We start from the raw sequence: 24,605 nt of genomic DNA on the forward strand, positions 1-24,605 counted from the left end.
CAATTTCAAAAAACTTATAATACATTTTTTGTTTGTCTTGATGTAAGTAATCAACTCAGTAATTTTTATGGTGATATGTGAAGATTAATTTTTTCCCCCTATTCGCGTGAGAAAAATACTGTATAGGCGCATGAATAGGGTATATTTAGGTCTTTTTCTAAACTTTCCCCTATTGGGATTCTTCGGTGATTTTTTTCCCTTACTCAGGACATATTGAGGATACAAAATCAGTTAAGTTTGCTTGTGTTGCAATTTGTTCAACCCTTTCTCCTAAAATGACTGGACTATTTGTAGCCTACCAACAGTACAGTACTACGTGTTGTAATTGTTTGGGAGCTTGTCGCTGTGATGTGCTTCGATTGCCTTCTAGACCTCACAGTTAAGTCAACAATCCAGGAGATAGTGGAAACTTCATTACAACAGAGCCCGAGTAGCCTTTGTAGCCTAGTAGAATTTCCCCATTATGGGTCTCCATAGCTGGCGGTTGACACCACAGACTACAAAGAGTAGAAGTCCGCTATAAACCATGACCACCTAAAGTCTTTAATTAGCTGCCTACGGTTATCATCACATTACCAATATGAACTGTTACAGACAGCTGTAGGCCTACCGTAAAACTTCAAATAATAGTCCCAAATGGACGCCTGTCTCTTTTAAACGCCTGGCGTGGGTATAGGTTTGGGTTAAAGGCCGGTCTCCAATAGACGCCTGGTCTGTTTTTTAGTTCCGGGTTGTATTAAAACCCGTCAGATCGTCTGTTTAAAGCCCGTTGCAGAAAGGAGTTCCCAGTCAGCACACATACCTCTCCAAGACGCATGGAAAATAACTGAACAGCTTAATTACATCGCGTTCCATTTAGAACGTCTTATTTTGATCTTACAAACAGCGGCGGCATCTCACTGTCAATGCGTGTCGTAGTTTTACATCTACTGGAGATCTTCTTGTCTTAATTATGATCGCGTTCCATTTAGAACGTCTTATTGGGTGCTCATCTCGTTGCTAATCTTTGGTGTGATTTGGGCTTGAGTATGGTGCAGACTGCGCACGCTAACGTTATGATTAGATGCCATTAAAAGACTGCGGTGGGAAAAAAGCTAGGGTTCCAAATTCTATAACTTTTTTCAATATGAGCTATGCCTATATGTCCGACTTCGTCATCGTTCAATTCATCCCTTGTGTTTAAAATTTGCGGATAGGCCTATGGTAAGCTTGTTTTTATGCTGGCAACAAAACAAAAAGGTTCGCTAACGTTATTCTTTGTTCTAAATGTACTGCCGTGGCGATAAAGAGAAAGAAGTAGGCTATGATTTGAAATGTAAGCTGACTGTTGCCAAATTTGCCAAATAAAATACGGGAGAAAGCATATGGTTCATGTTCTCTCATGCTGTTTCATTCGTGCTGAAAAGGAGGGAGAATGCAACATTACGCACGTTCCATTTTTGCATAAATAATTACTGAATGGTTTTGGTCAGGGCTGATAATGGAACTGCATTTGACAAAGGACGATATAGGCTAGGTTGCTAGTGACAAAATATATGCTTTCAGTGTGATACGATCTCTTTGTAAATTACGTTTGATTAAAAAGTGTTTAATCTGTTCTGGCTATCCCCGCTATTTGGATCTTACTGTATCTCACTCAATGAACAACACCTCAACACTAAATGCATGATGATCCGTAATTGTCATTAGATAGCCTAGTCATATAGGTAGACATTCAGTGTGTTTGAAATAATTAATTTGGTAATATTTTCCATCTTTGCAGAGGAAAAGTTTTGTGTAAAGGGAATTAAAGGCCTGTCTCATATAGACGCCTGTCTCTAATACTAGCCGGTGAAATTTGGCGATTTGGGAAAATAAAAGCCCGGGCTATTATTTGGAGTTTTACGGTAGTCCATGTCAAGGTAACACGAAGTTGCCACCACAGCACAGCGAGCGGTGAGAAAATGTCGGGAATTACTAAATGTGAGCACGGTGTGCGTAGCCTACCATAGCATTAATTCCTGCAGGCGCCCCTAGTGATAAGCGTCAGGGAGGATGGATGGTAGAAAGATGCCATGAGGGACTGAAAAGGCCAGGTAAAAAAGACGAAAAGTATTGGAGGGAAATGCTGCCAAATGTGCCATGCTTCCAATTTTTTTTGAAGAGGACAGACATAAGTGGCAACTGGTAAAGAGAGATAGCAATGATTATAACGGCGTAATTGGGCTAATAACCCACTGGACGTTGTAGCGTTGTCAACCTATTCGCAAGTAACATATTAAATGAATTAAAATATTAGCATTTTGGTATCCAATATGGCTATTCATAAACTTTGCAAATATTATGCAAATATTGATAACAAAACTCAAGCTTGATCTGTGTATGCAGTAGCCTATAGGCCTAGGCCTAAAAACAAAAGTAGCCTGAGCAGCAGATCAGCCAGTCCCCCGCTGAAAATGATGAGCCCAAAGCCCAAAATTAACTATGACTATAGGGACAAGTAGAAAGGATAATAGAGTTAACCATATGAATTAAAGTTATTTTATGGAAGAAAGAACAGTAGGCTATGACAGCAGTAGGCTACATGATCAACCTATATGGCTTGTTTGCTCAGAAGTGGATGTAGTAAAGGAGCAAATTACCAAACAACAACATGATAGCTGACCCATGCAGAAAAAAACATGTAAACAATACAGTAGTTCAATATGCCTCTTAGTGGAATTGTGGGATACATTTCAAATGCTTTATTACTTCCATCCTGTTTTTGTTAACTTATCAACCTATCCTTGTGGAATAGTGGAATATTAGCCTATAATAAAAACTACAGGATAGTAAGAGCTGAAATGTTGCCTTATTTATCCAATTTCCACCACCACTAAAAAAGTGGTCCGGTCTTGGGCCTGTAACTCCCGGGCTGAAAAGTGGCCCCACTCCGGCCCTGCTAGACAGTCAGTGTGATTGATGATGTACTGTTATGTTGCTGACACGTTTATCCTAAACTTTGACAACTTAATACATTTTACCTATATAATCTACAATGCTCTTCTAATTGAGGTGGTATGGTGGTTCTCTTAAAACAGGTAGCTAATAGCCTTGTAAAACATGTAATGCAGGAGACTTTTCACCTCTGTATAGTTATATGTCTCAGACAACCTGACCTTGCATGACCTGCTTTGACATCTCTGACAAAGTTTGCTAATTCAGAAATGGATGAGTCAGTCTTCTCTGTCTTCCCCTGGTGTTACTGGAATTCAGATTGCAATGTAGTCTGACATCTGACATCTAAAATGGCTGAAGGTTTTACCAGTTGTTACAGAAGTAGTCTTGAGAGCATTTCCACTAGTGCCATTTATTCACAGTAGAGAGAAGACAATACTAACCCAGGAAAAAAAGATAAACTTGCCACCAGATAAGATGTATGTACAATATATACATATTGTTCACCTAAATATATCAAATCAGTGGAATAAGAACAAAACAGCTTTGCTCAACAATGCAACACACCAACTTGCTTCATCTTACACACTCAAAAGCTGACATAATCGTCATCAAACTTGCCAATAAATATGGGCTATAGCCACAGTATACAAATTCTTAGTGCTGTCATGATACAAACAATGTGTAAAAAACTTTCAGAATACCAGAATACCAAAACAAAAGAGTTGTGAAATCAGTAACTCTGGAAGATCAAATGTGTGCTTAAGAAAATGATTCATTCATACATGATGTCACAACTCCTAAAACACAAAATAGACCTTACAACACAAACCAATATGGAGATCTACTGTAATATATGATTGATGTGATTGATGACAAAATTGAATGGTCAATATTGAATAGGTGATCAAATCTTTGTGTACTGAATATGACAGTGTTGTAAGTTCTCAGTCCAATAAAGAAGGATTAATACTCCTTGCAGTAGGCCTAACACTTTCTGGAATTGGCTAGCTGGTTTTATTTCCTGCTTGTTAACTGGTCGCCATGACGGTAATTGTTACACTGACAGGCTCATTGTCATCCCTCGGCGGCAGGTCTGGTGGTGAAACAGTGACTCTTGGGCTTGTCATGGCTGGTCCTGGCAAAGAAAATGTCCTCCAACTATTATTTAGAACTTGTACCAGTCATAGTATGGTGCACTTATGTCATGATGTAGAGCAAATATATAGTCTTTTTTTTTTCAAAGATGAGGGCTTTATTTTATTAACAGTAATATAGCTTTTTGGATGTATGCTTTTTTATTACTTTATTTAAATGTAGTGCTTTCATTTACAATCAAATCATTATGACAGGTCTTCTTCTATTGCACTACTATTTAACATTTTTACATTTTGCCCTTCAAAAAATAGACAATCACCAACAGAAACAAAACACAAAAAACATAGCATTGACAGACAATCATTGACAGACATTACATTGACAGAGAAAAAAAAAAACAAGGAACAAAACAGAAGGAACATCACAACAAAAGAAAAGCATCCAAAACAAATGACAGAGACAAAGACATAAATACAAAACATAAGTAATTAAATAATAGACATAAATGAATTGGCTTACCTATGTTCATGTATGTATGTATATAAGTGTATGCATGTGTGCATGAGTGTGCGCCTGTATGAGTGTCAGTATAGTAGAGTGTCAGTATGTATGAGTGTCATTGTAGAGGCAGGTCTGTTATACACATATATTTTCAAAGTAGTTATTTATTTTGTTAAGTATAAGTTCTGGATAAGTTTTATTCGGTATTTCTGAGCGGTTTCTAGTTTTTAGTATCATTTTCTCCATTTCCAAAACTTTTTCTATTGTATTGTACCATGTAAGTATTACAGGTTGTTTTAGTTGTTTCCATAGCCTTGTGAGTTGCTTAAGTGCCGTTAGTCTCAGGATATTAAAGAGTTTGCAGTACTTTGCTTTAATCTTAGATTTTATGCCAATGCCTAAAAAGTTCTTTAGTGTAAGGGGTTCTTTTAAATCAAAGATGTGTGAAACGGCTCTTCCTACCTCTTCCCAAAAGGACCTTATTACCGGAAATGTGAGTGTGATTTGCCTTACCTTCACCACATCCTCTCCAACAAGCTGTTCCTAAACTGTGTTTTCCACATTGGTCAGGTGTAGTGAAGTACCTCTGGCTTATTTTCCATGCAAACTCTTTCCAGTGTTTTGACTGTGTTGTTTTAAAGTTTTCTTTTAAAGAGTCACTCCAGGCCTCATCTGATATGTTTACAGATAGATTTACAGATAGATTTCTTGAATTTCCCCTGGGGATCAATAAAGTATCTATCTATCTATCTATCTATCTATCTAGATAGCTCTTTTCCCCATTTTTCTTTTGCTTTATATTCTACGTTTGTCATTTTTTGCAATATCTTATAAGCACTTGCGAGTCCATCACTACTTTTGTTTCTGGTTTCTAATAAAAAAGTTAATACCTCATTTCTGGTTTCCTTTTCTGCATTTTGTTTAATATAACTTCTAACTTGTAAGTATTTAAAGAAATGTTTTTACTGTAAGCTATATTTTGCCGATAGAGCTTCAAATGTATTTTTTTCAAAAAGCTGTGCAAATAATGTTAGTCCTTTATTGGCCCATGATTCTAAAATGTTATCTGTTTTATGTGCTATGAAGTCTGGATCTTGTGTCATTTGTCTACTTTCAGTCTGAAATTTTAAACGTTTGCTCATTTGTTTCCAATTCCTTATGGTATTTCCAATGCAGAATGACTGTATGTATTGTTTTTGTGTCTCTTTTCCTAGAAAAGACAGAGTTCCAATTACTCCATTTGTCAGCTCTTTCTCGATATTAATCCATCTTGTTTCAGTGCTACTGCTCATCCATTTCATTATTGTTAAAATTTGTGTCGCAAACAAGTAGTTTTGTATATGTGGAGTCCCTAAACCTCCTTTCTCTTTTGGTTGTGTTAATAGCTTAAAGTTGATTCTATGTTTTTTATCATTCCAAATTAAATTTGCAATCATCTTAGTCCATGTAGTGAAGAATGTTGGTGGGAGTGTGATTGGTAGTAGCCTGACGAGCCAGACCCACATTAAAATGTAGGGTCTGGGCACTCACCGTTCGCAATGCTCAGTCCGAGGGGCGGGATAATCAGTTTTCTTTCAAATTCCCTCTGCACGCAATAGGACAGCGGCAGCGCTATGAGTCCCATGCGTTTCCCACCAGCGGAGCTAGTTGGCTAGTTCAAACGTTTGCCAACTTAATAAAAGCTTAACTCGTGTCACACTGTTCGCCAACAGCAACATCCATTTAATTAGTTTTCAAGTAGCAGGAAATTCAAGCCAAACCGTTGCAACTCTGCCATCAATCATTATGTTAAGCCCACCTAACGACTCTATACACGATTTCATTGGCCTGATTGAGTTTCGATTTCTGGAGCTCACAAGCCAACGGAGAGTTGCCAGACTAGCCCTGGCAGCAAATGTAATTTGCTGCCGCTAGGGGCGCGTCTAGATTTCTAGGCTAGATTGGTAGTGCTTGAAATAAAAAAAGTAATTGTGGGAGTACCATCATCTTAATTGTCTCAACTCTACTGTATATTCCACCAGGAATTAATTTCCATGGTCCTGTCTTATCTTTAATTCCAAAGAAGCATAGTTGTTTTTATATAAATCATTCAAATCATTACTTATATAAATACCTAAATACTTTAGGTAATATAAGTATAAGTAATATAAAAATACTTCCCATTTAATGTTATAGCTATCTTTCAACCATGCATTCATTTGCATTCCAATAGTTAAAGCTTCACATTTACTTTTATTTATTCTATATCCTGAGGTTTTACTATATTCTTCAATCACTCCCATCAAATGTTGTATTGATTTTTCTGGCGAGGTCATAAAGTATTATGTCATCTGCGTAAAGTGCTAATTTATGTATTTCCTTCCCTATTGCTATCCCTGTAATGTTTTTATTTTGTCTTATGGCTATTGCAAGAACTTCAATGTAGATAATAAAGAGGAGTGGAGAGAGAGGGTCAGGTAGCGCTGCCTTGAAGTCGACGGTGGGAGCCCTAAAGACCATGTATCATCTAATGCACTGGGCCCACTTCCCCGAAAGCATCTTAAGCCTAAGAGCGTCGTAAAGTCCCTCTTACGAACGTCTTAAGATTTGCCGACTGTTTCCCGAAACCATCGTAGCTTAAGAGCGTCGTGAAAACACTCGTAGATCGATCTACGAGTGCTCCAGAGTACTCGTTACCGGCTAAGAGCGTCTTAACAGTACTTCTCACTGAGGTCACCAACAGGACATACAGAGGAATTACAACTTAGAATACATAATCCAACTTACGTTCCCATTCTTTATTGTGTTTACCTGTGATGAATCAGATTTTAGCGTGCAAAATAGCCTACATTTAATGGTCATAATAATGTGATGAAAAGCGGACAAAAATGCAATCAAGTTATGAAACGAGACGTTGCCAGAATAGTTTGACCTTATCTTTGCTAAGTGAATATTTTATTAGGCCTATGAGGTAAAAAGCAGAGAAAGCAACATGTAGTTTAGTCTGTAGCCTACTGCATCAAAATCTAAGCCTACACATTTCCTCTCTTTCTTACTCGACTTCTTTCTTATCTTCAAACGTGTTCATAAGTGGCACTGCGAAAAATTATTGCATGGTGCAACAATCTAATCTTAAAATAATTACAATTATTTATGTCTCTGTGTGGTATATAACCTACTTGGGATGCTTACATGCAGATGTCAAAGTGTTTTAATTTCGTATTGATGTGAATTAATGTGTAGATCCGAAGTTTAAATGGTAGGCCTATAGCTGTGACGTGCAGTCACCTGACATCACCGTCAAATCAGAGGATATTTCAGAACTATTAACGTGGACAGCTCCCCTTAAGAGCATCTTAAGAGCAGTGCACGCGGGTTCACGCTACGAGCATGTTCGGGAAACAGTCGGAAAAATCAAACGAACGATCGTAAGATGAATCGTAACCCTCTTAAGAGCGTGTCTCCGTCGTTATCGGGGAAGTGGGCCCTGAGCCGTATCCTCAGGGTGTCTGTTCTTACCTGGACTGCCATGTTCTTCTCTGCTCACATCCCCCTCTGCTCCACCAACAGACTCATCCTCGGGATAGTTGATATTTTCCCTTGACTGACTGTTTCGACTATGAAAGGAAAATGCACATTACGTAGGCCTAAGGGATAATGTATTGTCCGCCGGTAATTATTAGAAAATATGTCCCGACAGGGAGAACAGAACCCCGACGCGCAGCGGACAATACATTATCCCGCTGATTATACGGCTACTTGCCAAAACGAGAAAAGAAACCTAACACAATAAATCTTTAAAAATGATTTTGCTACCGCTTCGTGTCTTCCGCTGACAAAATAAATAGTTCGCCACACAGAACTTGACAGTTTCAGGTGTTGCGTGGCAACGTCTTACTAGCTTACTTTCCCTTTCAATGAAATTCCATTGCAATAAGCGAACGGAATTCTTGCGGAGGGAAAGACGTTAATCAACCCGTTGCCATTGACAGCGGTAGCCTATATACTTTGCCGGTGATTTATATAGATTTAACATAGGCCCGAACGTTGGGAAGGCCCATTCATGTGAATTGAACTTTCTGCAGCATTCTGAAGAGCCGTGTAATAAATCTCTATAGCACGAAACCTTTCAGATGTACTCCATTCAACTAGGTTACAGTAAATAACCAGTTTTCTGAAAAGCATACTTACATGCCAAATAGCATGTCATGTAGGCTAGCCTAGGCCTATTGGAGGAAATCATAATGGATTTAGTTAAAGTTACACCTCAGCTGTTTAATTTATCTTAGCTGTTAACTTTCACGTCAGGTAATTGACAGCAGTTACGGAAATTGCATGTATATTCATGGGAATTGCATTATACTGCACCATCATTTCACACTTACGTGGGTTGTTGTTACGATTCCTCACAATATACATGAAGAGTAGAACTGTTATTATCGTGGCTATAATCATGCCTCCAATGGCTGCACCAATCACAGCAGGGTAAGCATTGAAAGATGGCATAGCTGGAAGACATAACAGGTTCATCAGCTAAACACAGAACATCAAAGGCCAGAGATCATTAATTACGATCTCCGCTTTATCCCTCTCTGAATCCCCCCAACATCCCGTATAACTGCCTGCTGCAGATGATACATGATCATACTGCTGTTCATGTCCATGCTCTCCTGATCTCATCATTCAGTGTAGGCCTACTGTATCATCTTTAAACTAGTTCACCAAAATACAGTGAAGATTAGGTACTGGGTAGTCTTACATTAATACAGCGATTTGTTATTAGTTATTAACAATCATGTGTAAACAAATAGCCTACTAATTGTACCAATGTTCTTGTACATGGTTTATGGACAAAGAGATTAAACTTGAAAGGTTGATAGGGACACCAGAAGAGTTGAAAGGCTAGTGTCATATCAGGCGACAGACCGAACAGAGAGGTGAGTTTTGGATAGAGCGGAGTGTGTGTGACAAGATGTGTGCTTATGGAAATGTTATGCTGTTCACCTGAATGGATAAAAAAAACAAAAAGAGACATTTCAGCTTTTATTATCAGATATCATCAGGTCTCACCATATATGTATGTTATTAGAGGGCATGAAAATGCACTCTACTGTTACCCGATTTATTACAGTGCATGAAAATGCACTGTACTGTTCTTCCAAGGCTTTTTAGAGTGCATGAAAATGCACTGTACTGTTCTTCCAACTTTTCTTATTATTATTACAGTGCATGAAAATGCACTGTACTGTTCTTCCTAGTCATCTTCTTATTACAGTGCATGAAAAAGCACTGTACTGTTCTTCCTAGGCTTCTTATTCTTAGGCTTCTTCTTATTACAGTGCATGAAAATGCACTGTACTGTTCTTCCAAGGCTTTTTCTTCTGCTTCTTCTTCTTCTTCTTCTTCTTCTTCTTCTAACGCATTTAATGCAGCTTCAACCGTTTAATGTAGAAACTTCATTCAAACTGCGTTGCGTAGGTCTTACTTAGGACATGGGTGCTATGTATTTTTCAGCTTTGTAACTTTTATACTTTTTAAACTATTAATTAAAAACTACTCAAAATTTCCCCATAGACTTAACATTATGATTATGACATCACAATACGGCCGTTAAGCAATTAGAATCCTATGGCAGGTGTTCAGGCCACCTGGATCAACTGCCAGTCTCAGGCTTTAAGCATACAAACTGGCCCTATTAAGACTACACATCCTGTTCAACTGCTTCCTCTGCCAAAAACTGTTTCAAAATAAAAGTCCTCACTACAATATTTCACTGTTAAACAATTTAACCCTTTAAACTTACTGAACTTTTTAACTGTTCAGCCATTGTAACTGTTACTTGTCATCAACTATGACTCCTACCCACTGTAGCTAGTTAGCATGGTTAGCATAGTTAGCATTGCTAACATTATTAGCATTGTTAGCATTTTTTACAAAACTGCTAAAAATGATTAGCTAAGTTAGCTAAGTAACATTCAACTTTGTAACTTTTATACTTTTTAAACTATTAATTAAAAACTATCAAAATTTCCCCATTGACTTAACATGGCCCTTTATGACATCACAGCAATTAGAATCCTATAGCAGGTGTTCAGGCCACCTGTCCCAACTGCCATTCTCAGGCTTTAAGCATACAAACTGGCCCTATTAAGACTACACACCCTATTCAACTGCTTCCTCTGCCAAAAACTGTTTCAAAACTAGACTGCATTTCCGGCCCTGGTCCGGTCAGCAACGTGAGCGGACAGTGGCATACGCAATGCTGAACCTGGCTTGATCCAGGCATTGTAACAGTGCCTTTCAATGTTGGAGCAGTGGCAATATCTCAAAAGCTCTAGGAGAGGGCTATTCAACTATTGGCTTGCGGGTTGAATGCGATTTGTTGGATTTTACCTTTGGCCTGCCTTCGAATTTAGCTTCTATGACTGAGATCAAATCAATAAAATAAAATGACAGCAGTGATTGGCTGCAAAAAATAAATAATGTCACGCGTCTTGCGCCTCTCAAACTGGGCTATCAGGTAACCTACAGAGGAATTGAAATTATGAAATATGACCAAGGCATTAAAAAGCTGCTTGTTTGTCAGGATACTTTTTCACTGATTTATTTAAAAAAAAAATATGAGCTATGAGTGTGAATGTTATATATTCCATCCCACAAATTATGTTTTACTGGTTTATTTGACAAATAATCTATATAGATTTGCTCTATAAAGACCTTATGTCTGTTTGGGATTGTTTTGTGAGCCTGGGGTTGTTTTGAGAGCCTATTGATGTAGCCTATCTCAGAATAAAGGAATACTTCATATTACTCTAAACCACCGTCTGTAAATCAACTGTATACTACTGTCTACATTGCACTATATTTCTTGACCTGTCTCTGTATGTTTTATCACCTTTCTATACTTTGCCTCACATTGCAACACAGCTCAGATCTTTGGTTGCTATGAAGGCCAGTCGTTCTAAATGGATGGTTGCTTTGGCCAAAGGCCAGTTCTATCTCTGCCGTTGTCAAGCGGGCATATCGTAGAATTCTGATTAACCTTATCTTAAAACATCTCTATTTTACTTAGCCCACTTCCATACAGTGGGTCCCATTAAGAAGTGGCCACTTCATTCACTGTGATTACCGTGATTCACACAGCAGCATTATTAAATTAATCTGTCACCATACGCCTATGCCTACGTTTGCAAAGAAAACATTTTAATTTGATTCACATGAAACGTTACATTTCATGTACATGTTGACAATGAGTAGGCTAGTTTTGGTTGTTGGTGGTGTTATTGCATCCCTTAGTTATGCCTACAATGCAAGTTCCCTCGCGATTGGAAGCTCCTGTAGACAATAGTAGACGCATTTCAAAACATCGCGTTAGGAGTCCTTGCCACTTCTTTTAAGCAGTCACAGACGTAGGTGCTACTTTTAGGGCTAAAGTGCTTCGTGAATTACTGTTAGTAAAAAAAAAATACCAGTCCTAAAGTTACACGTGACGAAGTTACGAGTGCAAGCATCTCATATCAAATGACCATGGCATTACGCTAAACAACATAAATCCCAATTAGCAACATAGCACTACATCTCCTCCTCCCTGTAGCTAGCCACACAAAAATTAATGATACTAAATCTCTGCTTAGCATGCTTCTCCGCTTAGCATTCTAATAACAGAAGGGGCACATTTATGTTGACCACTACAACATGACTCATTATGTCTGTAACGTTAACTGTATAAAACACTTACTTTCATAAAGGACGCACACCATCCAGCACATGGAAACCGATATTTTAGGTTCTTGGCCACAAACTCAAAACGTGTCTCTCTGAAGCCCTGTTCTAGAATCTTTGCTCTGAAGGCTGTGTTGCTAAGGCAACATCAAATAAACAAAATTATAGTCTTTCAGTATTAAATGTGTACGTGTGATTCCGAATGGATGTGTGTGGTTTGCAATTATAATAAACAAGAAATAACATTTCCAATAATTTCCCATGATAAATGACATAATATTTGCACCTTCCTTACTTGTGAATCTCACACCGTATTTCAAGTAGGCTACACTAGTGAAATGTAATACAACGCTGCCACCTAGCGTTCAGATAGGTAGGCTATTTAACATTAACGTGACGCTTGTTTATTCTTTCGTCAACTCCATGCTTTTAGGAAAACAATCTTTTTATCATAGTTCCCTCTTCAATGGCGATTACCAGCTCGTTTTTGTAACAGAGATAGTTGTTTATTGTCCCTAGGTTTACAGAAACACCTATTCATATTAATACAGGAAATCAAGTTAACGCTGCCGACCACTGCTTTGTCTATTACATGGCCCAGAATGCCTTGCATGTCTTTACAACAAAACAACACAGTAAAACCTAAATGCCCGTAAACATATGCATTTGCATACTTGTAACATTTTTAATAATGCTCTCCCATCATGATATGTAACAATAATGAAAAATGTAATTTGAATACCGTCAATGTGAAAACAACTCTATTATGTAAGCTATATATAGCTACTGTTCTCCTTGCTATTTCAGTTCGTAAGTCCATACTATCCCATGGCAGAGCAAGGATTTCATGATTGGGCAAGGTTGCCCGGAGACGTTGTGGCTGGCCAGAGACATTGAGCATACTTGGATGGCATTGTGATAGAAGGTGAATGGTGAAAAGGTGAATGGTGAGAGTTACCAAATACCTGTGGGTGGTTTGCCAAATGATGGAAACTTTTGGAATATTTCTTTTTTTTTTTTAGCTTATGCACCCTCACACTGGAGTCCCCAGTTCATATACACAATTTGGTATCGATATGTGACAGTGTTCCTGAGATATGGACGACTTCCTGTTTCGGAGCTTCGCCGCCAATTTCGTTTGGCTGTGACGGGCAAACGCTTTCGAAAATCAAAAATCCTTCCGCTAACATTTGTGAGGCTTGGTCCAAGGATAATGTACGTCAAGTTTCGTGGCGTTCAGACCAAATTTGTGACCTGTGAAAATTTAGTTTCGCTTTCTGTTCAATCCAATATGGCGGACGAACGGCACGCCCACCTGACGTCATCTATAGCGACCAACTTACACCGGTACTGACCGGACGTTTTAAAGTTGGAACGGTGTCTCTGTCTCAAAGGGCCTAGGCGCTAGGGCTGACAAAAAATTAGGGAGACGGGAAAAATAATAATAAAACTTAAGAAGAACAATAAGTGTGCTGCTTTGCAAGCACACTTAATAATAAAACGTAAGAAGAACAATAAGTGTGCTTGCAAGCACACTTAATAAAAGTCCTCACTACAATATTTCACTGTAAAACAATTTAACACTTCAAACTACTGAACTTTTTAACTGTTCAGCCATTGTAACTGTCACTTGTCATCAACTATCACTCCTACCCACTGTAGCTAGTTAGCATGGTTAGCATAGTTAGCATGTTAACATTGCTAACATTGTTAGCATTTTTAGCAAAACTGCTAAAACTGATTAGCTAAGTTAGCTAAGTAACATGGTTAGCATAGTTAGCATGTTAGCATGCTAGTTAGCATAGTTAACATAACTGCTAAAAATGATTAGCCAAGTTAACTAAGTAACATGGTTAACATAGTTAGCATGTTAGCATTCCTAGTTACAATAATTCTATATTAAATAATTTAACCATTTAAACTATCCAACTATTTAACTGTTCACTTTATTTTACTATCCCAACTGTCAGTTATCATCAACTATACCTCTAGCCTACTATATTAAACCACCACCTACCTAGCAACCAATTTAGCAACCATTGAAATTAAGCATCTATGTCAGTTTCAATAGCAACCAACATGATTATACTACCAAACCACTGTAGTAACTCCTTTATTTCTGATAGTAGCCACCATGGACACCCTAGCAACAACCTAGCAAAGACTTCAAGGACCCTAGCAACAGCCTAGCAACCACATTCACAGTTAAAACCTAGCAACCAACATCATTAACCTAGCAACCAGCATAGCAACCACCATAATTACTCTAGCAACAGTCAGTTGTCATCAACTTTGACTTTTCACTCTCCAACTATTTAACTGTTCAGCCATTCCAACTGTCAGTCGTCATCAACTACAACTCCCGCCAACTGTTTCCTCTGTCCTCAACAATTTCAAAATAAGTCCTCAATACAATAATTCACTATAAAATAATGTAACTATTTAAACTACTCAACTATTTAACTGTTCGGCCATTCCAACTGTCAGATGTCATCAACTATGACTACCCGCCAGCTTTTTTCTCTATCTGACTTCCATCTTTTTACTTAGATTATATTTTAGACAATATTCAACAATATTTTATTCAGCAGCCATTTTTGCATTTTCATGCACTCGTAATTCCCTGGAATTACATTCTCTAGTTATTTTTCTTCTACGTATTTGTGCGTTTAATTCAGCTTCAACCGTTTGACGTAGAAACTTTGTTCAAACTGCGTTGCGTAGGTCTTACTTAGGTGACTTCAGCTATGTATTTTTTAACTTTGTAACTTTTATACTTTTTGAACTATTAATTAAAAACTACTAAAAAATTCCTCATAGACTTAACATTGGTGATTATGACATCACAGTAGGGCACTTAGAATCCTATGCCAAGTGTTCCGGCCACCTCCAGCAACTGTCTGTCTCAGGCTTTAAGCACACAATCTGGCTCTCTTAAGACTACAGATCCTGTTCAACTGCTTCCTCTGCCCACAACTGTTTCAAAATAAAAGTCTCCACTACAATAATTCCCTATTAAATAATTTAACCATTTACACAACTACACAACAATGGGACCTATCTTTAAAAAAAATTTGAACGCCAGTCTATGGCGAAAAAGAAATGATTTTCTGGTCCCGGTTGACTTGTGCCTTGAATTACCCATATGATGTTTGTCTATGTAAAGACATTTGCAGTTTGTTTCGTAACTATTGAATTACAACATTGTGAAAGATCGTAATTCCAACGACTACAAACCCATCAGTCGCGCTAGTGACGTTAGCTCATTCACAGCCACACTAGATTGTACAAGCATACCAGCAACAGGTCTTAATTGGGCTTTCCTTGCCGATGAAAATACCATGAGTCAGAGGATTAAACACATCAGGTAAGTTGTATTCGTCCATAGACTGTACATTAGATACTGTTAAGTGACATAGCAGGCAGCAAGATGCAACCGTTAACTAGCATAACAGCTATCAGCTAGCTTCTAATCTTATCGTTTCGTTGGTGACGTACATCGTTCGAGACGAGAGATGTAGTCCACTGAGCGGATTCGTACAAAACCAACATAACTTTTGAAGTCTATCGAACAACAGTACTTTCTTGACGTGAAAAATTATCTTTTAAATTCACACATATCGTATGTGAAATTCGTGGCACAATTCAAACTGGACCAAAAAATAATTGTTATCTCTCCATTAACTCCCGTTCATATTTTTTTGAAAGACAGGTCCCTTGTAGCGGAAGTAAAACGTAAGTCACTGGCACACTCTATTAACCCTTAAAGGAGTACCGTCACACCAGTGTGACGGGAATGTTGAGAAATGAACGTTCTAAAGAATATCTGGGTTCATTGAATTCAACATAGAATTTTAGAACCTTCAATTGTTGCGGAACTTAGAACGTTCAAAAACCTACACCTTTAAGGGTTAAGCATCTATGTCAGTTTCCATAGCAACCAACATGATTATACTAGCAAACCACTGTAGTAACTCCTTTATTTCTGATAGTAGGCTAGCTACCATGGACACCCTAGCAACAACCTAGCAATGACTTCAAGTACCCTAGCAACAGCCTAGCAACCACATTCACAGTTAAAACCTAGCAACCAACATTAACTTAGCAACCAGCATAGCAACCACCATAACTACTCTAGCAACAGTCAGCTGTCATCAACTTTGACTCCCGTCAACTGTTTCCTCTGCCCACAACTGTTTCAAAGTAAAACTCCTCACTACAATAATTCCATTTTAAATAATTTAACCATTTTAACTATCCAACTATTTAACTGTTATAGTACAGCGGCTAAGCACCGGAATCGTTCAGTTTTCGCAGAAAGCATGAAACTTGGCACAGTTATACTACTACCCCTAGTGATCAAAAATTGAAATGGACCCCAACACATAGCGCCCCCTAGTGGCTGCTACCTTGAATTCAAATATGGCTACCATTCTTAATAGAATTGTTGATACAACTTCAAAATTAAACAAGATAAAAAAAGTATTTTAAGTTCTTACACTCAATTTGTAGGGTCAAGGAAGCTATTGACATTATTTCCAAACAAACTTGATGTTGGCCATTTTGAAATCCAATATGGCGGATACCAAATGTGAAAATATAGACCATCTCTATTGTTATTCATGATATAATTTCAAAGTTTGAACAGTCATTTTATCACATGACAACCTCAATAATATACAAGGCATCAAGTATAATTTGGTAAGATTCCAATATGGCCACTATGTGTAAGAAAATAAGCCAATTATTCTATATCTTGGTTAATTGAAGTAACTACCTACATCATCAATACATTCTTATTCTACCTTCTTCTCTTTCTGAGCAAACCTTAACTCTTACTATACACTGCTCAAAAAAATTATACACTTTAAAAAATAAAACACATCATATCTCAATCGGGAAAAAACATCATACTGGATATCTACATTACATTACATTTGGCTGACGCATTTTTAGCCAAAGCGACTTACAACCTGGTAAACAGTTTAACGCAATTCTCTCAACAATTCTAGAACAATTTAAAACAATTCAAAAAGGTACAGTACAATAGGGAAAAGTGCATCAGTGAGTGTTGTTTTTATACAGTCAAGTCAGGTGGTAAGTGCTAGAATTAGCTAGTAGTAGTGCTACGAGAGGAGATATTCTCTGAAGAGCTGGGTCTTCAGGAGTTTTTTGAAGGTGGAGAGGGATGTCCCTGCTCTAGTAGGAACTGGTAGCGCGTTCTACCAACGTGGAATAACAGATGAACAAAGTTTGGATTGACCTGAGCGTAGCGGTGGCAGAGCTAGACGATGTTTGTCTGAAGAGCGCAATGGTCGGGGGGTAGCATGCCCTGTATGAGGGCAATCGTGTAGGTGGGAGCAATAGGTTTAGCTGGGAGGACCAGCAGTTTGGTTTATGAGTGGTTTAGCAGGAGGTGGTGTGCCTTCATCCATGTAGATATGTCTGAGAGGCAATCCGAGGTCCGTGCCGAGACCAAGGGGTCATCAGGTGGAAAGAACAGATAAAGCTGTGTGTCATCTGCATAGCAGTGGTATGAGAAGCTGTGCGAATTAATAATCTGTCCCAAAGAAGTGGTGTGGATAGCAAAGAGAAGTACCGTGGAAATCCAGAGTTCTCGTGAGAGCACAATGGAATTGTCTCTGCGAGACACTCTGGCAAAGAGCAATGATGCATGTTACTTTTACCCCAACATTCCGGGAAACCAGCTAAACTGATGAAGACAGCGCTGCAACGTTGGCGGACAGTACACATTGGTCGTAGTGTTATCCGATTGCGTCGAAGTCCGAAATAATTCAGAGTAAACATGGTCTAGTGTTATCCAATTGCGTGCAGTGAGATTTTTAAATGCATGCTTGTTGCCGCCCCTCGGGTTGGGCCATTACATTGTTCTTTGCCAGACCCTTAATCTTTCTAGATTATCAGGGTCTGGATTTTCCAGGCTAAAAGAGAAGGGGGCCCAGTACTGAGCCCTGGGAGACCCCTGTGGTGGGATGGTGAGGTGCGGACAGCTCTCCAAGCCATGATTTGTTAAATGAGCATCCTGTGAGGTAGGATTCAAACTGATATGGACTGGGTAATATGTTAGGAAGAAAAGGATGCCACTTCGTTATTTGGGATTGAAAATGATCAATCCACAGAGGACTGAATTAAAAGACCCCCCGAAAATCAAAGTGGAAAAAATGACGTGGCAAGCTAGTCCATTTTGCTTGAATTTCAGCGCAGCAACTCATGATGGTACTCAGTAGTTCGTATAGCCCCGACATGCTTGATGGCATCGGGACATGCTCTTAATGAAACAGCAGATGGTGTCCTGGGGTATCTTATCCCAGATGTGGACATGGCCATCACTGAGCTCCTTGACAGTCAATGTTGCAACCTGGCGGTGTTGGATGGACCAAAATATAATGTCCCAGAGGTGTTCAATCGGATTTAAATCAGGGGAGTGTGGGGGTACAGTCAATGGTATCAATGCCTTCATCCTCCAGGAACTGCCTGCACATTCTCGCTACATGTGTCTAGCCATTGTTGTGCACCAGGAGGAACCCAGGGCCCACTGCCCCAATACAGGGTCAGACAATGGGTCTGAAGTTTTCAGTTGTCTTGCCCGTAGAGGTGTGTACGTCCTTCCAAGGATATCCCTCCTCAGACCATCACTGGCCCACCACCAAACCAGTCATGCTGAATGATGTTGCAGGCAACATTACATTCTCCAAGACATCTTTAGACCTCACATGTGCTCAGGGTGAACCTGGTATCATTAGTGAAAAGCACAGGGCGTCAATGGCGAAACTGCCAATTTTGTATTCTATGGCAAATGCCAATTGAGCTGCACGGTGCTGGGCAGTGAGCAAAGGTCCTTCCAGAGGCCATCGGGCCCTCAGGCCACTTTCATGAAGTCTGACAGGTCAGAGACATTCACACCAGCGGCCAGGAGGAGGTCATTTTGTAGGGCTCTGGCAGGGCTCACTGTTTGTTGTTGCACAAAGGAGCAGATACTGGTCCTGCTGCTGGGTTAAGGACCCTCTACCATCCTGCCCAGCTCTTCTAGAGCAACTGTCTCCTGGAATCTCCAACATGCTCTTGAGACTGCGCTGGGAGACACAGCAATCCTTCTAGCAATGGAATGTTTGGTGTGCCATTCTGGAGGAGTTGGACTACCTGTGCAACATTTGTAGGCTCCAGGTACTGGCTTATGCTACCAGTAGTGACACTGACCGTAGCCAAATGTGAAATTAGTGAAAAATCAGTCAAGGAGGATAAAGATGGAAAAAGTTATAATTTGCCACCACCTCTAAAACCATTCCTGTTTTTACAGACCTATTTCCCTTCTTCTTTTCTTGTTTTGGAGAAAGTGGTCCTCAAGCAAGTCTTGGACTTACTATATCAGAACAACCTCAACTTGTATTGAGCTTTTGGTGTTTCCACTACCAAGCACACCCAAGGACTGGGCGCTGAACGCACTAGCAAGTGTCCTAAAAGTGCTGGTTCACTGACTAGCATGAGCCCTAATGTGTCAGGAGGGAGCTAAACTCATAAGGTATTATTAGCTTCATTGACAGGCATAATCATTTTATGGGATGCAAAATGTTAAACTACAATAAAACAAAATGGACCTTTTCAAACAATCACTATAAGCCTTAAATTGGCATATGCTAATTGGCCCCACCCACCTCAATTGAATTAAGCTAACAGTAGGATGTGTTGGACTGGGTTATATACTAATTTATCTAACTATGACTGGCTGTATGTACTAATTTATCTAACTCTAGGATAGAAGACAAAATAGCTAATTTCCCAAAAGGCAGCATATGTTTCTTTAAGAGATTTGACAGACGCTAGCATCCATGGGTTTTAGCCTCCTTGCTAGCATGCCAGCCTCTAGGGGGCAAATTAGAAGGATTGAGCCCAGGCAAGTGCAGGGTTTAGTCACACAGTCGAAACTTCATACATAGCCTAAACGCACCCCAGTTTTTGACTCAGTGTCAGAATGTATGGCTACTTCCTTAAAATCCAACATGTCTGCCATTTTAATTAATAAATAATATAGCTTAAAATAATAAAATAAAATAATAAAATAAAATAATAAAGCTTTTTCAATGGTGGTACTTCGGCATCGGGCTAGCCATGCAAATAAATCACTGTTTTACACCATTTATGAGGCTCAATGTATCTCCACACTTCATTGGTAGACTTCCGAGGGACCTGACATTTAAAATGAGACATTGAGAACTTTGAAAAAGCACTGGTAGTTTACTTACAAGACGATTTATACAGACAGTATCTTCACGAAGTTTAGCGTTTGCAGCCATCTTGAATTTAGTCACGATAAGTTGAGCGACGAGTAAGAATAAACAGGTATGATAAGGGATCAGATTCCAAAAATAATTCAGTGGAAATGCATGGATTCCAGATTCTTCCAGTAGCAGCAACTGGAATCCATGCATTTCCACTGAATTATTTTTGGAATATACAGCCCTTTCAACTTATTTTCTATATGGTCTATTTTACCACATAGTGACTAGTTTCAACCCAAGCATGCAGTTATTTCTTATAAAATGTCATCTGTCACCTTCTAAACCTGCTCACCTGGTCTCTTTTCCTCTGATGGATGGCCTACAGTGCGGTGATTGACAGCCATGATTCGGACTGCATAAAGGCCAGTCGGATCGAAGCCTCCCATCTTATAGGTGCGAATGCTGTGATCTAGGTTAACTGCCACTTTGAGCCAGGGGGGATCGACGTCCCTCTTTCCCTCGGTCGTTGGTACCCGTCGGCGCTCGATGATGAAGCCAGTGATGTCTCCTTCTGTCTTTATCAGCCAATCTATGTCAACCTCCGTCTGCTGATGGGTGCTGTAGACAATCTTGTTGATGGTGACGTTGGGTGGCATTGGGTATCCTGATTCAATCAAAGAAAATGGAAAACAAGCAGTATTTGAGGTATCCTGATAGCTTGGATTAAATTATTGTGTGTTCCAGTGTAAGAATCGACAGCAGCATTCTTACTCTTCAGTATGTGCTCTTACAAAGTGTAATAGTGTAATTGTTAAGACTTTTAGACCTTTTAATTAGACATTATGCTTACTATACTTTTACTGAAATACATAATAATAATAATAATAATAAGAAGAAGAATAACAAAACCATGTTATGGCCTCCTTACTCTTGACCAGCAGGTGAATGGGAATCTCTGTCCCCCCCACTGCGTTGGTAGCTGAGCACCAGTACTGTCCACTGTCTCTCAGGCCGTCTGTCTCCCTCACCGTGAGGTTGGACCAGGCCGCTGCATGCTGCAGGACGTACTTGGAGGGGGTTTCTATGACGTGCTGCTTCAGGTTGTTGTACCAGGTGATCTCGGTGGCTGGATAGTTTGCCTTCAGTATGCAGGTGAGCTGCACGTCACTCCCCTCATACACAGAGACCATGCTGCGCTGGGTCACCAGCACTGGAGCCTCTGGACAAAAGAGAACAGTGCACATTAAATAATGACAATTGTAACAGAAATGGTCAACTGGAATGTGCTCTTTTTTAAGATCTTGGAAAACAACCTTGGGGTTGTGTAATAGGTTTGTTGTGTGCTGTTTTTAAATTTCTCTTTCTAATTATTGCCCTGGTTTGTCTGTGCTGCAGGGCTTACCTAGCTTCAGGACACACTGCTTCCTCTCTGAGAACAGTGGATGCTGAGCGTGACACACAAAGGACTTGCCACTGTAGGTGGCACTGGAGTGCAGCACTAGAATATTGGAGTTCTCCTCAGATTTGCCCTGGGCTTCTCCCATGCTGGAGGCCCACCATAGCAACGCTCTGGGAAACCCCCCCTCCCAGGAGCATGAGAACATCAGGTACTCGTTGTTGCGGGTGGCGTAGGCGTAACACTGGGGTTCCCCTGGAGGATGCCCTTAGAACCACAGGAAATGTAGGATGTTACAGTCAATATTTTTTTTATTTTTTAAAGAAACCTTCCATTCTTTGATTATTGTACTTTGATTATTGTATGTACATTTTAAATGTCATGCTATTACCATGATTATCAGTAGAGCTGCTAGTCCTATGAAAAGCAGCATATCACCCATAGCCTGTAACACGATCTAATCTCTATCTCTAAATTAAATAGATAGATAGATAGATAGATAGATAGATAGATAGATACTTTATTGATCCTCAAGGGGAAATTCAAGTAAGTAAATGCATGTAAGTAAAACTCACGACTCACATGTCCTGGTGCTGCAGCTTGTTGATACATTCAGGGCAACATGTGACCCATGACACACAAACACAGAGTTGTTTGCAGTGGCCGGCCCTCTCTGGATGAAGCTGACATTGGCATAACCCTGTCTGGACATGCCTTGCAGGAATGGACTCCAGCGCAGCAAGGCGTGAGGGTACCCCCCTTCCCATGAACACCAGAGGGTCAGATCTGTGTAGTTGTTGGTTGGAAGGATGGTGCACAATGGAGTTCCATCTGGGGGATCTGTAAGATTGGCAAAAGTGTGTGTGTTACGTAAATGGGTGCTTGGTGTTTTTTTTGTTGCTATTTTACAAGTTAGCTATTCCAACTTTGCTGCCAATAAAGGTGCTTCACATTTCCCACTCGAGGGCTAACAATACCATCCTTCGACCCATAGATAAGAAATCTATTTTATGGCACTGTAGGTCATGGACATTTATAAGAATGTCATGGGGGCAGGGGGCACCATGTTGGAGCTTTCAAGACTCCTAAAAACAGGAGGTAGAGCTGCACAAGGCACTGTTAACGGGAAGGGCAAAATGTTCTTTTTTTGTCAGCTGAACTGACATGAGACTCAGAGGTGGTTTCATAACCTACTGGGTTATGAAACAGTTTAACATATTATTTGGTGTAAAAAACTCTCAAATGTCAGATAGACATTGTTAATACATGGTTGATGAGTTCTGTAGTTTCATGCATCTTTAGAATTATGTATTTCTATTTAAAACTATATTTTTAACTTCAGAAAACCAGGGCTGACCTAAGCGAAAAAGGGTAGGGTATGCCCACCTTCATGACCTCACGTCCCATAGGGCCAGTGTGTAGGTTTGTTCTAATTTGTTCTATTATGAGAACAGGAACTGGGCTGTGAAATTATAGTTTGTTTAATACCTGCAGAGGAATTCAGCTCCCAGGCTGCTGACAGTATGTCTTGCAATCATGCTTTCCTCAAAAGAGCTCTTGGACCTTGTTAATTATCAACTGCATAACCAAAGCCCATAGAGACTAGAGACTCACAGTAAACAGTGAGGGTGATGCTTTTCTTGGAGCGAGTGTTGAGGTTTGTGTTCTGAGCCAGGCAGGTGTAGTGGCCTGAGCTGGTCCTGGGGATGTTGCGGACGGTCAGCATTTGTCCCGCGTGAACCTGGGAGTTGTTGTAGAACCAGACATACTGACTAGGAGGGTTGGAGGACGCTTGACACACGAGGGAGACCGTTTCCTTCTCCAAGGCAGAGTAGCCCTGTTCTGTGACGGAGCGTGGGGTGACCTCGATGTGAGGCACATCTGGCCCAACTGTAGAATGAAAAACATTCAACTGTCTCTCCCTCTGATTTTCACACAGACAAAATAACACATGTATACAGCAGAGCCCATAGGGTGATGGTAGGGTTAGAATAGCACAATAGCACAAGGTCACTTGCAAAAGGTAAAGGAATGTTATAGTTGCTATGGTCACTTACAGACAACATTGAGTGATATGCGTTTACTTTGTTCTTGGCTGACCTCGTTTCCCACAATGCACCTGTGCCAACCCGCATGGTTACGTGTAACCATGGTAACATTGACCAGGTTGTTGTTGGTGCCCTGTGCCAGGATACTGGTTGTGCCCTCTTTACTTTCCTGCTCCCAGAGGTATCTAATGGGTTCAGTGCCATTTTCTAGGTCGCAGCGCATCCATATGGATGAGCCCTCGGCTGGAGAGGAATGGCTCAGGACGATGGATGGTTTTGTCACAGGCACCGCTTCAGGCACTTTCTCCTCAGAGGGATTCCCCAGGGTGAGATGATTAACTGCTCTGATTCTGACGGCGTAGAGTCTGGTCGGGTCGAGGCCTCTCATCTTGTAGCTTCGAGTGCCAGGTGCCAGTTTGGATGCCACCTCTTGCCAGGGAGGCTCAGTTTTTGTTTTCCCGCTGGATAGAGGGAGCTGCCGGCGCTCAATGATGAACTCAGTAATTTCACCCTGAGCTGTTGTGTCCCAATTCAGATTGGCTTCTGTCCGCCCATGGCCACTGAAGATTATTTTGCTGATGGTCACATTGGGAGGCACTGGATGTCCTAAGATCAAATATAACAGGTGTTAGTTTTGGATACTGAATTCAAAATAAGCTCATGCATTGGAATCCATGTTAGCATGAAACATCTTTCTATGAGTAGCCT

At 40.0% G+C, this 24,605-nt stretch overlaps 1 protein-coding gene across 1 annotated transcript in view; it reads right to left on the bottom strand.

Moving 5' to 3' along the window:
- Positions 1-3,947: 3,947 nt before the first annotated feature.
- The window catches only part of LOC143112738 (hemicentin-1-like), a 29,606-nt gene continuing 8,948 nt past the window's right edge, over positions 3,948-24,605 (bottom strand). The window contains exons 9-18 of the mRNA XM_076275004.1: positions 23,907-24,503; positions 23,464-23,739; positions 22,432-22,689; positions 21,856-22,116; positions 21,382-21,672; positions 20,806-21,117; positions 8,876-9,002; positions 8,686-8,709; positions 8,014-8,111; positions 3,948-4,054 (exon numbers count right to left, since the gene is read on the bottom strand). Of these exons, the coding sequence (XP_076131119.1) occupies positions 3,948-4,054; positions 8,014-8,111; positions 8,686-8,709; positions 8,876-9,002; positions 20,806-21,117; positions 21,382-21,672; positions 21,856-22,116; positions 22,432-22,689; positions 23,464-23,739; positions 23,907-24,503 (2,351 nt within the window). The remainder of the gene's footprint in view (positions 4,055-8,013; positions 8,112-8,685; positions 8,710-8,875; positions 9,003-20,805; positions 21,118-21,381; positions 21,673-21,855; positions 22,117-22,431; positions 22,690-23,463; positions 23,740-23,906; positions 24,504-24,605) is intronic.

The sequence above is a fragment of the Alosa pseudoharengus genome, unplaced genomic scaffold (assembly GCF_046254945.1).
Source record: "Alosa pseudoharengus isolate Yale_2024_CS ecotype anadromous, Long Island Sound unplaced genomic scaffold, YU_APseudo_1.1 YU_APseudo_1.1_scf_8, whole genome shotgun sequence".
Taxonomy (NCBI): domain Eukaryota; kingdom Metazoa; phylum Chordata; class Actinopteri; order Clupeiformes; family Clupeidae; genus Alosa; species Alosa pseudoharengus.